The sequence below is a fragment of the Sinocyclocheilus anshuiensis genome, unplaced genomic scaffold (assembly GCF_001515605.1).
Source record: "Sinocyclocheilus anshuiensis isolate Anshui unplaced genomic scaffold, SAMN03320099.WGS_v1.1 scaffold1894, whole genome shotgun sequence".
Taxonomy (NCBI): Eukaryota; Metazoa; Chordata; class Actinopteri; order Cypriniformes; family Cyprinidae; genus Sinocyclocheilus; species Sinocyclocheilus anshuiensis.
The window spans coordinates 2,572-18,975 of record NW_015542447.1 but is presented as its reverse complement, the minus strand read 5'-3'; the positions used below and the strand labels follow the sequence as shown (position 1 = coordinate 18,975).

The 16,404-nt window shown below is 36.3% G+C and overlaps 1 protein-coding gene across 3 annotated transcripts in view; it reads right to left on the bottom strand.

Moving 5' to 3' along the window:
* wnt5a (wingless-type MMTV integration site family, member 5a) overlaps positions 1–12,913 on the bottom strand; it is a 16,948-nt gene extending 4,035 nt beyond the window's left edge. The window contains exons 1-4 of one of the 3 annotated variants that reach the window (XM_016493047.1): positions 12,878–12,896; positions 11,211–11,684; positions 11,010–11,114; positions 4,651–4,781 (exon numbers count right to left, since the gene is read on the bottom strand). In XM_016493047.1, coding sequence (XP_016348533.1) covers positions 4,651–4,775 — 125 coding nt within the window. In that variant the 5' untranslated portion in view covers positions 4,776–4,781; positions 11,010–11,114; positions 11,211–11,684; positions 12,878–12,896. Of the gene's footprint in view, positions 1–4,650; positions 4,782–11,009; positions 11,115–11,210; positions 11,685–11,935; positions 12,037–12,877 lie in introns of those variants that run through there. The other 2 variants (XM_016493048.1, XM_016493049.1) reach the window with 2 other exon arrangements.
* Positions 12,914–16,404: the final 3,491 nt, after the last annotated feature.

The window sequence follows — 16,404 nt, the reverse complement described above, 5'->3', positions numbered from 1 at the left end:
TACTTTGTTGACACACCCATCGGTCTAAGCAGCGCTGCTTCAAGTCGAGCGCGGACCATCAGCAGAAAAATAAAAAAAATAAAACAGTTAACAGACAAAGGACGTAACTTAGAATGGGAGATGGATCGGTTTGTGAAAAGGAAGAGAAAAGCCATTCAAGTGATGCAGGTGTTTTTTTTTCCCCTGTAAGTTTTTTTAAATTAAAAAGGCATTAATTTTTCATAATGTTTAATGAAATTATTTTGTAGTCTGAGGTGGAATGGGGATTCGGGAAAGGGGGTCAGATTTTTTATAGGTTTAAAGGGGGGTGCGACCACAAAAATTTGAGAACCACTGGTCTAAAGTTAACAGACAGTGTTTAATTTCATATTAATGTTTACATAAGGCTTATTTGTCAGTGCTTTATGTTGTCATAATTATTACATACTTACAAGGTTGGAAGTTCAACAAATCAGTCAATATACCAGGGCCGGGTCCAGTGGGGGCAATGCCCCCCCAGATTCTCCTTGTGCCCCCCCCCCAAAAATGTCCAGCAAAAAATAAACGTGAATTCACAATTATGCTTAATAATGATATTTAAATGGGTTTAATATATCATGCAGCCTTGGGAAACAGTCTAATAATGCGTTTTATGGATTCTCGTCCGTGAAATGCGCCACTTCCGGTATTATGCCGGTTAGTCGACGCGAGCAAAATGAAGTCGAGGATTTAATGCACTCACACCGACACAAAATGCAAGACTGAAAATTGAGTAAATAAAAGTAAACTATGAATATATTACCCTAGAAAGTGCTGCCCTACCACAATTTCTGATTGCCCCCCCAGTCCAGCGAGCCTAGTACCGGGCCTGCAATATACTGTGATTGTAGTTGTTAAAATACTGAAAATTGAGTAAATAAAAGTAAACTATGAATATATTACCCTAGAAAGTGCTGCCCTACCACAATTTCTGATTGCCCCCCCAGTCCAGCGAGCCTAGTCCAGCCGGGCCTGCAATATACTGTGATTGTAGTTGTTAAATAAAAATGTAATTCATATCAATTCATGCATCACCTAATTTCATCGTAACATATAGGCCTGGCCTACAGAAAATAACATTTATGTTTAATCTATCTATAACAGTGTGTTGGTCATACTATACAATGATTTATAGCTGGTCTTTGTTGAATAATACAGAACATAAAGAGCTTTAAAAAATGATTGCATATTAAATCGCAATCGCAATATTGGTAAAAAAAAATCGCAATTAGATTATTTTCCAAAATCGTTCAGCCCTACTAGTAATGAAGGAATGCTGAGTTGCTTCTTTGCAAGCTTATTGTATTATGTAGAGTATTATGACAGAGAGATGGACAGAGTGAGTGTGATTACCTGCATCTGATACAGCATTCATTCTTCAGCTCAATCTCATATTCACAATAAACATTAGTTTGAATGTCCGCTGAGGAAAGTCATATCTTTGTCATAGTATCCTTTCAAATGTTAAAGAAGACATATTATGCCCCTTTTCACAATATGTAATATAAGTCTCGGGTGTCCCCAGAATGTGTCTGTGAAGTTTCAGCTCAAAATACCCCACAAATCATTTATTACATCATTTTGTTTACGTGCATGTCTCTTTAAATGCAAATGAGCTGCTGTTCCCCGCCCCCTTTTCCAGAATAGAGCTGCACCATTATAGCTCGTACCTGCTAAAAAACATCTGTTTTGGTTCTGATTATCATGTTTATCGTGCTGAAATTATACGTTTTAAACCATATTAGTTTAAACTTCTGATATAAGGTTTTCTGAGTGCACACATCCGAAGCACACGGACAGAAAGCGGCTGTCACAGCATGTGAGTACTAAACTAAGTTCTCATTCACACACAAGTTTACGTTAAAAACACACGAGTTACAAAAACATTTGGTTATGTCTGTGAAGATAAACAGCTGGAAAATAAATCGCATGTTTATTTTAGATCTGTGTGGCAGCAGCAATATACAGTAAATAAATCAATAAATGCACTGCTCTCTTGTCTCCTCTGAGGCTGGGACTCTAAATAGTGTTCTGTGCTCGTCTGTGCAGCCAAAGACAGAACAGTTAGCATGTTTTGCTCAAACTTTCACCATGGCATTAGAACTGGTACACTGTTGTCGCTTGCGTAAACACAATGACGGAGGCGTGGGTGCAAACTTACAGATTAAGGGGCGGTAATATTATAATGAGATCCCTTTGCAACGTCACAAGGGGAGCGAAATCAGACGTGCTCGTTTTTTCAAAGGCTTGCAGAAAAAGTCTTGCCAAAACAAAGTTACTGGATTAATCTTTTTCACATTTCCTTCTTTGGTAGCTGCACCGGGGACCTGATTATAGCACTTAAAACCTGGAAAAGCCAAATTTTCATGATATGTCACCTTTAAGGGGATTTCCCACGACAACAATGAACAATGCATTTGTTTGCTGCGTCTTACAAGATGTTGTTGAAAGTAAAAATAATTTCCTTATTTCCTATATTTATTTACTTATAATTATTCCTTCTTTCAGTCTCTTTCAATATAAAAGTCTTTACTGTTTACTCACTCATAAAGACAGTCACTTGTCGCCATCAATGTAACAATGTAATCATCATCACTATGTAGGGTCAAAAATAATTAAAGACGTCTGCTTTCCTGTCCCAAACCTATCTTGAGTAAAAAAAGGGACATTTGGAATTCCTGAAGGCACAGAGGTCCTGACAGTGATTAAGGCCTGTAGGCCAAGATGTGTATACATTGGGGCTCTACTAATTGTTAGACCTTTTGCACAGTAGGTGAAGCTGTAATCTGCTGAATGGTCAGTTTGAATGTCTCACATTTGGTTTTTAGTCACATGGTCAAGGAAGGGATAAAAGAAGATTACAAATGTTGCTCTGTCTCTGTCTCTTTCTCTTTGCAACCTATTTTCTTTGCTAGCACTCTCTTCTTGGGGCTCTGCCTTCTCTCCCTCTTTTTCGCCATCTCTCTATCTCCCCCTCTCTCTCTTTCTCTCTCTTAACTAAGGTAACATTTTACAGACATGCTGGGTACAATTAACTGTTTATGTTTTACCACGCTTCATCTATTTATAACCAACTCAAGTGTAACCATAATAACGAAATACTGTTATTAAACCATTTCAATTATAAATTATGTGCTAATTAGTCTTGATTCAGCATTAACTTTGAAGTGCTACCTACTGCAATACAATATAGTCACTCAATAGCAACGCTCTCCAACATATTTAGCTATTCCAACTGTGCTTATTTCTGTCAAGTGGCAGTGGGTGGTAATAGACAAGAAATTTACAGTTTTATACCATCGTGCTGATATTATTTCTTTAGTCATTCAGCAATCCCACAGCCTGAACCACTGTAGGGAAACCACCCTTACAACTAACACACAGACCTGTCTCAATACCAAATACTAATATTAAATGATATTACTATTATTTATACAAAATGTTATTTATTCAACATTAATATTTAATAATCAAAAATGCCATTATAAAAGTTTCTATGCAATTCAGTGAAGAGTACAAAGGCAGCACTCTGATACAGCATTGAAGTTACATAAAAATACAGTAATGAAACTTTGTTCTCAGTCAAAACTATTTGCTCTAGAACAAATAATAGATTAATGAGACGAAAGAGTGCCCATTGGATATACTCCGAAATGAATTATATCTCATGTTTAACTGCTAGAGACATTAGAGCCAGCAGCAAATTCCAGAAAAGCTGGCTGAGATAAGGCTTTTCTCAGCGGGCTCATGAGCACTGAATGGCCGCTAACGCACTGGAGATCACATTTCACATTTTTATAAATAAACAGCACATTTGAAGTTTAAACAACTGCATTCTCACCAAAAAAACAAAAACAACAACAACAACAACAAAAACACCTCTTCAAACTACATTCTGTGACACAACAACAGTATTATTTCTAAAATTATAGTGGATTTGTGCATCCACCATGACAGTCGCTGTGAGAAATGCTACAAGTGGAGTGATACAAACGGTGAAATAGTAGTGATGGGTGCTTTTGAAGCACTTCTTCGTGAAGCTTCGAAACATTTGTGAATCTTTTTTTTTCGAACCAGTGGTTTGGAGCGTGTATCAAACTGCCAAAGTCACATGATTTCAGTAAACAAGGCTTTGTTTCGTCATAACTGTTTCAAAATGTTTCTAAATTTCAATGGTTCGTTGCTAGGGGGTGATGATGCCAGTGAACCCATAAATCAATGATCACACCAGCAGCAAACCTAATCCGATCAGTTTTAAAATTGTCAAATATTTTTAATGAGACATTTGTGTCTCATTAATTAAATTAATGAATAATTAAAAGGAAGAGTTCTAGTTAATAGTCTCTTATTGGCCTTTTTAGACAGATCCTGGGTTTGTAAAAGCTGTTTTATGCATGTGTAGAGTTTTTGTTGTATTTGCATGTGGTATTTTGAGCGTTTCGAAAAAGTGAATCAGTTTTTCATCCTGAAATTCAGCAGTATGAGGAAGAAATGGATCCTCACAGACATGTTGCACAATGTATAAGACATACAGAGTTACACAAAAAAACAATGTTTCTTGAATGAAAGAAACACATACATACTATGATGACTTTATATTTTCAAATGTGTTTTTGAAAAAACACTACATACCACCATGAGCTAGCTTCCACAAACACTTGCATAAAGAAGGCACAGAAGGTAATGGTGACCGCTCCGTGTCGTGAATCCATGATTCCACCCCACCCCGAGTGCATCAACTTCAGCTTGAACAACATTCTGACCTGAAGAAACAAGATGACGAGTTATATTTCACACAAAGCTCAGCTGTTACTCTGTGTGCTAGTGGAGACATTTGAAGAATGTGTTTATCTGTGCAAAATGAAGAAAAGAAAGAGTTACAGCTTATATCTGTGTAATAATTTTGATCCCAGTTACTATATTGTGAAAGTTAAAAACACCACTTTGTATATGAAAAATTGCACTCCTTTAAACAGAGAAAGCCTAACCTGAGAGAGGCTAACAATCTCAATGCATAATCTAGAAAGCCTGTCTGTGTATCGCATATTTATATGAGATATAAACATAAACTCTATAAACATGAACCCCAAAACATACCTGTAGTTTAGACACACCAGTCTAAATAGCAAATTAAGATATGACAAGCACAATTGAAAATGCAGACTATGAATTTATGTATATTATGAAATAGACATCAATGTCACATCAGTGAAACAAAGGCTGTCCCTCCTCCAAATGTGTCCTTCGTGTTCTGGGCCATGAAGGATACAAAGAATCGATCCTTCAAGGACCAGACTATCCCAAGGTTTATTATGTGACGACAAGATTTTTATTTAATTATTAAAATATTTTTTTAAGACAATGCTGGTTTACAGTTTCAAATGTAAATATTGAGCTTCAACTGACTTGAAAACACTCTAAAAGTTTACTTCTTTCTCACTAAGATGCGATTTTATAGGTAGTTTATAATTTTTATTATATACATAATGGACTAAGGTGAACATGTTTAGACAGGTTGTGAACCCTGTTTTGTTTTCAAACAGTTAAATATAACTTTTTCAAAAAAGTACAGTACAAACTTTACTGTCACTCATGATTGCTAGATGACAAGAATAATCCCCCATAAACTAGACATCCCATTTAACACCTGCAGCCGCTGAATTGGGACACAGCTATAGAAAAACATTTAAGAAAATGCAATAATTTCCAAAATAAAATTCTATAATATATATATATATATATATATACATACGGCTGTTTGGTAGCAGCAAACTGGGTCACACTTTATTTTAAGGTCCAATTCTCGCTATTAACAAACCATTAACTACGACTTTTGCTTCAATAAACTCCTAATTTGCTGCTTATTTATAGTTAGTAAGGTAGTTGTTAAAGGGGACCTATTATGCAAAAATCATTTTTATAAGGTGTTTGAACACAGTTGTGTGGCTGCAGTATGTAAAAACAACCAGGCTATAATGGTAAAAATCCACCCACTCATTTTATATAATCCCAATAAATCATAAACAGTCTCTCAGAACAAGCATTTCCAGATTTCTCCCTACGATGACATCACTGTAGGTAGAAATCCTGCCCATTTGTGATGATCTCTGCCCTATTAGCAGAGATACATGAGTGAGAAGCAGCAGTCCGCCATTACTGTTTTCTTGCTGCAGCTGCTGGAAATACAATGTCAGTGCCAAAGAGGCATTACAAGTGTCGTGTGTTGGAATGCACCAACGAACATAGGAGTCTCCATAGACTCCCTCCATCTGAGCCGCTAAGGACACTGTGGTTAAGTTTTATTTTCTAAGGAAATGTCCTGGAAAAAATCAGTAAAGTCCTATATGTTTGTGCCAATCATTTTACGCCGGACTGCCTCACAAACGAGGGTCAGTTCAACGCTGGATTTTCACAAATGTTGATTCTGAAAGAGGGATGCTTTGTGCGCGAACGTCATCTCCAGACAAAGTATCAAGCGTCATATTTTGTTTTCCAAATTGCCTTTCTGAAAGAGTTTCTTGGCAATCTGTAAGGCTAATTTTTGCTAAAGCTACCATTGTCTCTGCTTGTTTTCACTGATGCTGCCTTCATGTGCTACCAGAATGATCGTAAATAGGAATGTGGTAGTTAATAATTGCATATGAAAGCAACATATAAGGCTGAACACAGCTACTGAGAGTTTCTGACATTTTCAGTGCATAAGATTGTCCTGTTTTGTTGTTGCCGGTATGCCGGAACATGAGCTCTTGAAGCTCCGCCCTCTTCTGAAAAGGGGGCCGGGAGCACCAGATCATTTGCATTTAATGGGATTAAAGGGGGGTGGACTTGTTTGCCTCAGTTAGTACAGACATGGCCAAGGTTGCATCTGTATGATTATTTCTCAATAGCTCTGTTACCCGGAGTTCTAGCAAGGCTTCGACAAGATGGAATACACCTGTTGCTCATAGCCCCTTTGGTTCTTGGACCTTATATATTTCCTAGATTGTGTTCCATGGAAGATTCCCATCCAGGGAGACCTTCTATCTCAAGTGCTGGGCTTTATTCACTACACATGGCCCGAGATCTGAAAACTGTGGGTCTGGCCCCTAAGGGGGACCACATTATAGACTTTGGTCTCTCAACCGTGGTTGTTGAGACCATACTAAATGCTAGAGCCTTCTCCGCGAGGAAACTGTTTGCCCTGAAATGGCAGCTCATTCCGTAACCTCATCCTGCATAGATTTTGCCCCTGGACAGGCCAAAGTAATTCTGCTCCCTAGACAAGAATACGTTCCGAAGGTGCCCTCTTCGACCACGCAGCCAGTTGTACTTCAGGCCTTCTTCCCTCTAGAGTGGCATAAATCTAATCAACTTTTGCTATGCTTTGATGGACGCAGCAAGGGTACTGCAGCCACCAAGCAGTGTCTATCGCATTGGATCACATACGCAATTTTCCTGGCCTATGAGGCACATGGGGTGCCTTCACCTCTACTACTTCACCACTCAGGGTTTGGCACCTTCTAAGGCATTCTATTAGGGTATGCCTTTGCAAGATGTTTGTGCTGCAGCAGGCTGGTCCTTTCCACACACATTCGTATGGTTTACAGTTTGGATACAGAATCATCCTTGTGTATATTAACATTCCCATAGTATCAACACCAAGGCACAGTGTCAAAGTTCGATCCAAGGGGAATGTCTCCGGGTTACATATGTAATCCTATTTCCCTGATAAGGGAATGAGACCCTGCATCTAGGGATGCAGCAATTAACCAATTTCACGATTAACCGCGCTTTAAAACGTCATGGTTAATTAATCGTAAATGCTGCGCTACACCGAGTCTTTCTGTTGCACGGAATGGAACTGTTGCAACTTGCACAAAACAAAGTTACACCAGCAGTGCACCAGCTTAAAGTGCCATGCTTATCAGAGACACATCGGCTACTACACACACTAGATTAACTATGACAGAGGGACCAAACAACGAAGCTTTATTTCCACCAGAGAATGCCTTTTGGGTATTAACATTTTGGGTACACCAAGTATGACGAGGGCATCATTTAAATATTGCTGTAAAAAACTGATGCTAAAAGAGCGAATACATAAGGAATAATGCACGGCTAGCTTTGCATTAAACCATTTTAATGCACGGCATGAAGAACCACCTGACGCAAAGCTATGGCTCGTTAGCTTAGCGTTCTGCCCGCTTCAGATCAGACAGAGAGGAAATAATGAGGTAAGGTCACATTTATTTGAATGAATGAATTATAACATTTAGCTACTTTAATTATTCAATCGATCGAGAGAGAGCGAGAGAGAGAGAGAGAATTTTCCGTACTCCCGAATGTTTCTGTGTGTGCAGCATGATCTCCAATCTCACAAACCAAAATAATAGACATGATTTTCTCAGGCCACATGTAAAATCAGATGAATTATTAAAAAGATTATTAAAATGAATACGTAACAGTAACAGTTTCCCCTGGGGGATAAACAAAGTAAAAATGTGTCTTGTATTAATAATAATGCTTCATTAACATTAACATATTATTAACATATTTATTATCCCTGTTACAGTATTATTTATGTCAAAAACCAACAGGATTTTTTTTTTTCACCATGTTTCCAAGTCCTCTACCTCAGGTCCAAAAGAAATGTAGAAATAATGTACAAACTGAAAACACTAAATACTTTTGTGATCTATTTTCATTCGTTATTTTCAAAAGGGAAATACTGACATGGATGTTTACATCCATTCAAAAAAAGTCACCTTTTTTAATTCCAATGGGAGAGATGAACTTGTTGTTTGTCTTTATTATTAGTTTGTACTGTATTATTTGGTTACTGTGTTATTTCTGTTTCAAAAGGAAGCAATAAATAACACTTTCAAATCTAAAGAGTGTTCATGTGATTTTATGCATAAGTAATGTTGTGAAATTAATAAATGCATAATAATCATGATAACCGTGAAACCGTGATTATTCCTAGTCTACCAACACTATCTATAGGTGTTGCATCCCCACCTGCATCATGTTGCCATACTTCAACATGATTTCACTTGTGCTTCAGACACCGGCACACACTGGAAGTGTACCAATAGCGTCAACACAATGTTGCTGCATCTTGTTCCCTTCTCAGAGGACCAGGATGACATACATAACCCGGAGACATTTTCTATAGTGAAGTTATGTAAAACCTTTCTGCCAAGAGGGTAGCAGAGGTGTGACTAGACTCTGCCAACATAAGGGGTAGTGTGACTGTGACCCATATTATAAAGTAACCTAAGTTAAACTATGTGTACAAAATGTTTCACTCAACCAGCGTAAACCGCTTACTAAATAAATGACTTTTATGAGCTTTTATGAATTAAAAAATATAAAACAGAAAAGCTGTCACCCAGTATTAAAAAGTGTATAATTAAGTTCTACCACAATAAAATGCAAGCTCTAACATGAAACACGTCTGTCCCACCTATTTTTTTTTTTTCAAAGCAGACCCACTGCATAATTCACAAGGCTCTTTTTTTTTTTTTTTTGGTAGATGAGGTGTTAAAGTAAACTCATTGCATCTTTTCAAGCAAAACCAAGCTTGAGAATCTTGAGACATTTTAAGAATTTCTGCAACTTTTTTAAGCTACAACTATACCTCTTATATATACAAACACTGTATTATCAGTTTCAAAAACATTCAGATGGTACACTGGCAAAATGCCTTCTGTTTCTTTCCTGTGTTCCCATGAAACAGTAATTCTTAGTTCCAGTTGTGAAGGCACATGTTCTTTTTCTCATCCAGTGAAGTCATACACAGATAGATAATGACCAAATATTCTCAAAATAAGAAAGTTTACATTATATATATATATATATATATATATATATATGTTTTGCATCTTTTCCATCGCTAAACAGAAGGACCTGGTATTGATCCACTGTACAATAGATGGCCTTTTTCACTTTCTTCCAGTACAAAGCTATTAGACGCTTTGCTTGGAGTGTACATGTGTCAGTTTACAAGTGCTGCCACGGTATACAATATTCTCAATAATAATTTCAAAAATAAAACGTCTGACTTCATGGGTAGATTTATAGATACCATCTGAGAAATGATTATAACAGCCTCTTTCCCAAACTCCTGCACCTTAGGGCAGTTCCACAAACCAAACCCCAAAGTGTCTTTAACTGATACACATTACTCCATTAGTCATGTCGCATCAGGTATGATATTGACGTCTCCTACAGTAAGAACAAAATTGTGAAAGCTAAACCACACTGAAATTGATGAACGTGAATACACACCAAATGGATCATTAAAAGGTATATCCTTTGCAGCTGTAAAGGTTGGGCATTGAATATGAGGCAGAGATTGTCCAGATCCAGAACAGGACAAGTTTTGTGATGCCATTACCCTGTATCACCCTACCTGATTTGTAGTATAAATTTACATAAAACTAATTCACAGATCTTGAATAAAACTGAGTCCAGTGAGTATTCAGGTTTTTTTTATTTATTTACATTTTGTTATATTGCAGCCCTATGCTAAATTTCTCCGAATATGCATTTTCAGTTTTTAGCTGTTATATAAAATTTACATAGGAAGGTGCGTGCCTTTCTGAATCATGTCCAATCAATCAGCTGGATTTTTCATAGATGCATTCAAACTCAAAGATCATCTGTAAAGAGTCATAGCAAAGGTATACCTGTGTGTCTTTTCTTTTTGTAAATTAAATCTGGTTTTTGCTCTATCATTATGGAGCTTTATAAAATGTTATTCTTACGAATAGACTGAATCGAGAAATAAAATCTCGGTTTGCAAATAAAGATTTAAAACCTAAATAAATTAAGAACAGGTCAAACTGAAACTGCCGGGGCCAGTAGATGGCGTCATAAACAACTAGTTATAAAGACAGTCACGTAGGCTACTAGTTGGATGGATGGATGATAGATAGATAGATAGATAGATAGATAGATAGATAGATAGATAGATAGATAGAAACTGTTGGATAGTTTATAAAACTTACAAGACGTTCCTTCACTGATGTCTGACCAAGTCGATGGGAAATGTCATTTATTATCGTCTTTTGCTTCCCGTTTTATCCGTCTCAGGAAGACCTCCTCTTTGGGCTCTGTATGGTTATTAACAAAAGACTGGTTGATAGATTGGTTTATTTAAAAAATAAAATAAAATATAATAAACTAAATAAATAATAATAATAGGCTACAATCCCACTGAGATGTTGATAGCGAATACTCCCAGTGCTGTTGCGGTTGGCTTGTGCTGCTTGTCTGGATATTTCTACATTTCTCCCCAAGATCCATAAAAATGGAAGTTTAGGCAGAAAAAAAGGTAAATCCACACGTCACAAAAAACCACACAGGTAATTTCCCCCAGGGTATTGCAGGAGACATAAACTCTTCATTCTCAGCGCCCTCGATCGATAACTATTACAGATTCTCCATCTCGAGTAGCTATGACGCTACTAATCCGCAAGATATCACAGGCTCTTTGCTTCAAGCAGTTCACACTCTTGCTGCGAGTAGATGTCCGGTTTTGTGCTGCTGTGTTCAGAGTGTGATGAAGCGTCTCCCGCAGCGCTGTAATCATTTGCACAGGGAGTTTTTCATCTTCGCGCTACAAACTCCGCCTGTGATGTGCGAGGGAACGCAACACATGCATTTATATTGGGCGTCCTTACCTGCATCAACAACAAATACGAAAAAATATAGGCTATTTAGTATTTAGTAGAGTTTACATTTGCAACATCTCTTTTGCCATTAATTTTAGTAATGTAGTGAAGTACGCTATTTGCACTTTTTTATGAATTTAACAGAAATTGGTATAGGATAAACATTGAACTGGGGCTGCACAGTTTGCAAAAAACAAATTTGCAGTTAACAAATATTTAATTTGCTATGTGAATTGGGATAGCCTACAATAAAAACGTACCATCTAAACGTCTCATATTGTAACTGTTTATTACTAAGGGGAACATTTTTTTTTTTTTAAAGTGCAGAAGGTCTCTGAATTAAAGTTTGTATTAGAGTAGCATAGACTCGACTAGACTAGACTAGACTAGAATAGAATAGAACAGAATAGAATAGCACAACAATACATATAGAAATAGCTAACTGTCATAATGACACTTTCATGCAGCGTTCTTCACTCATTCCAGGTAAATCCTAAAATGTGATGGCCCTCTGTAATGCATTTGCGATGGATTGCAATCCAATTAGTGAAACCACTTCAGGTGATGATTGGAGACAGATTCCTAATGTGAATGGATCTTTGTTGTTCAGGCCCTATGTCAATTTAACTCCTCCCAAAATTTTAAGTAAATAAATAAACAAATAAATGAATGCGAGCATGTTACAGTAGAACCACTGCTCCTGGAGACCCACTGTTCTGCAGAGTTTAATGGTGCATTCAAGTCATGTCGGATAGATCGTATTTACAAGAACGCCACCACAAAGTCGTTATTATGAGTGGGAAACTTGAACTTGTCTTTAAGCCCCGTATTTCCGAGTTTTCCGTGTCAGTGAGAAAACGTGTCGGATGCAATGGACGCAGCCAAAGACTATAGATAGCCTATGCAGCGTCTTTGACGGTAAATTTGTTGAAATTAATAAAATTATAATTTTTTTGCAATGTACAATAGAACTGTATAAGTTACATATACAAAATATTATAGTATTGTATAATTTCCATAGAATATATGATTCAGTTTACATCTTCATAAATTGAATAAAACCCGAAAAAAAAGCAAAAACACAATGTTGCACATTCTTTATTCATCATTTTGTAGATGTAGAGTTAAAAAAAAAAATCGTTTAATTTTAAGTAGAAATGTTAAATCGCCATCTTGTTCCAACCAAAGTGATTTGAACGCACCTGACTTGTCAGCTCGTAAGTACGAACGTCCCAAGAGGACTTGAACGCAGTACCTCTAACCCTAATCAAACACACCTGGATCAGCTAATTAAGGTGTTAAGGATCATTGAAAAGTATAGACCGGTGTGTTGGGGCAGGTTGGAACTAAACTTTGCAGGACAGAGGGTCTCCAAAAGCAGCTTTGAAGACCTTTGCTCATGTTGCACGTTGGAATGGACACTAATTACATTTTCCACTGTTTTGTAGATGTGTTGAACATTAAACAACCTGTGCCGTTTTTAATTGCTCACTATGATGGAGATTTTGCAAAGAAAATATTATTTAAGATTAAGGAACTGCTGAAATCTATATTAGACCAGACAACAAACCCATAACTGACCATTTTCACCTGCTGATAACTGTATGACTCATGGCAGAGCCTTTATTACAAGGACTTAAATTAACCACAAGATACAGATAAATATTGTGCGGTGTTTATCTCCATCATTGATCTCCTGCATTAATCTCCTTCTTAGAACTTCAGTATTTATCTCTTGCATTGTAAACCACACTCTCCCTCCATCATGTTCTCCTGTAAAGTATGAAGTGTGTTTATTCTGTGGTTGTCTGTGCTTAAGATTTGTGGTGTGTGAAGTGTTCCTTACCTGTGCCAACCTGTTAAATAAATGCCTGCATTTGGACATCAGTCCTAACTCTTTACGACTCCGGTTGCTATCCTGACAGCCACACTGCTATTTTGGAGAGTACATGAAAATGTGTTGTTGTTGCGTTTTTTTTGTTTTTTTTTCTCCACCAAAAATCAGTTGTGACATTCATCAGAGAAAATGTAGGCAGCCTACTTTGGAATGTGTGTAATGTGTAAATAGCATGCAAAAAGAGTGTGGAACTGTTTTCGGTATAAACTGTACTGACATATTAAGAAGAATATTGATATGTATATTTCATATTTTGGCAAATATTGTATTTCATCCAGGTATTTTGTGCAAATAGAAAATTTACATACTGTGCAAAATATGCATACTGCAGAAACAGAAAAAGAGTAGTATGATGACCCCAATATCTACCCATCCACACAAACACACCTACTGGTTTAACAACATCTAAAGTATAATTTAGTTAAAACCTTGGTTTAATTTCACTATTCTTAAATAGCAGATACATCATGCTAATTGAGCAACTGAGGCTGGTAGATGGAGATTACTAAACTAATGACAAAATTTGCCAGTGAAGAAACATTCTGTACATCTTTGAAATTGGTTCCAATCAAATATCCATGTTCAGAGGTCAGGGGTCAAAGCTAGGCTTTCATTAGTTGTAATGAGAGGCCTGCTACTTTCTAAAGCTTCTTCAATAACTGCTGCAGGTGCTGTTATTTTTATACAAAAGTGTACAATTTAAATCTCATGATTTGGACCGTTACACTTTGTTAACATTGTCAAAGCGTTTAAAGAATGGAACAAATGCACAATCATGGATATATTACACTCTGATATTATATGAACTGCAAACTTTAATCATATTGTGATCATTTGGGGTCTGTGACAAATTAAACATGCCGTGTGTGAGTTTTAGCTGTCTGTGTGAATATGAAGAACTTCTATATTCAGTCAATTTTCTCAAAGCAGAAATGTGTGACACTGTGTTGCTGAGGAAAAGTTATGAACCTTTAAATACACATGGCAGTACATTTCAAGCTGTTAAACTATTTTGTTTCATGTGTAGGCATGTTCCAGATGTGAAAAGCAAAAAACCTGCTGTATATGCTGTTTCTTTTTATTTGATTACAAGTTTCCATTATGAGTCTAAATTATTTTGCTTTGTAGACTATAAAATGTTATTTTTTGACAAAAATTTGACCCACTTTATATTGTTGAATTAGTCAGTTGATTTTATGCACATTTTGTACATACATGTTTTTTTTTTTCTTGACATTGTTTTGGTAACACTTTATTTTAAGGTATTCTTGTTACACGTTACATGTACTTACTATTTATAATAATAAATTATGCATAATTACATGCAAGTAACCCTAAGCCAACCCCTAACCATATAGTATGTACATGTAGTTAATTAATATTATTCAGTACTTAAATGTATAATTACACTGTAACAAGAACACAAAATAAAGTGTGACCTTGTTGTTGTTGTTTTTGATTTCCCATTACATTGTGAAATTCTGTAGTTACATCTATAATTACACTGTTGATCCCTAACTTGGTCCCTGTACCCTTAAACATAACCAAGCCTGTGAAATCTATATGAAACTCAATTGGCAGCCAACTGAAAATAACATCTGGCTAATATTTTTAATTAATTATTTTTTTGGAACATAACCTTAAAAAACTTCATATTCATATTTAAAATCAATCATATTCATTTAAATACCTCTTAATTTTCAACCCTCAACTTCTGAAACGTCAATAATCCCCATAATAATACAATCTACCTTTTCCCCCCATATACCTATGGCTGATTTCTTATTAGCAGGCCAGCAGTGGACCCACTATTTCTCAGAATGGAGGCCCTGCTTCAGGGAATAAAGAAAGCAGAAAGCATCTGTGAGTAAAAAAAAACCAACAAAAAAAACCACCTCTTTTGAGTATTACTTGAAATTGAAATAAAAACAAACAGTACACTACAAGCCATATTGAAGAAAGAAGGGAAGGTCCCCCCATTTTATAGCATTCTTGCAATTTCCCTGTGGCAAAGAGAGCCAGAACACAGGCATTTAAAAGAGGACTAACTGTGTCAGGCATTAGCACAAACACTTCCCCAACCTTCCAAACAAACCCCCTCCCAAGGAATGTTTAAAAGGAGCTGCAAAACAGAACCTTTGCTCCTCTGCCTATATTTCTTCATGTTGGTTATAATCGTTTAAAAGGAAGAGGACAGGAAGAGACTAACAGGTAAAAACAGTTCTGCTATGGATATCTACACATCGAAATCATGAGTGTTTATTTAATGTATAAGGCCTAACACTGCTACAGTTAATAGAATAAAAGTGTTGGTGTTCTTACTTGGAGTTGGTGTTGTTCATATTTAGTCAACACTCATACAAGTCCAACCTGATAAACAACGTCCACTTTCAGTCTTGCCCTTGGCTGGATGATCACCATTTTGTCAACTTCAGAGCAGGAGTGCATTTCCCAAAAGCAGTGTAAACCTAAGTAGATCATGAAAACCACTGGCACGTGTGGTCTTTACAAACAACTTAGGCTTCTGGAAATGCAGCCCAGTACAGTATGTTAACTTTAGCTGTTTTATTTGAGGAATATGTGACAAATACCATATATTTACATGGTTAAGGACTTAACCATGTACAATCTAACATTGTTAGATTATTACAATTTGCTTTAGCTACTTACTTTAGCTAGATTAGTTATAAAATAATGATATATATAAATATAAAACTTATTTTATCATACATAATAATTATATATAAATATAAAACTTTGTTGTTTTTAGATGTTTAGATTTAATCTTCGCCATTACCTGTACATGGTCTTTTTTTTTTTTTTTTTTTTTGT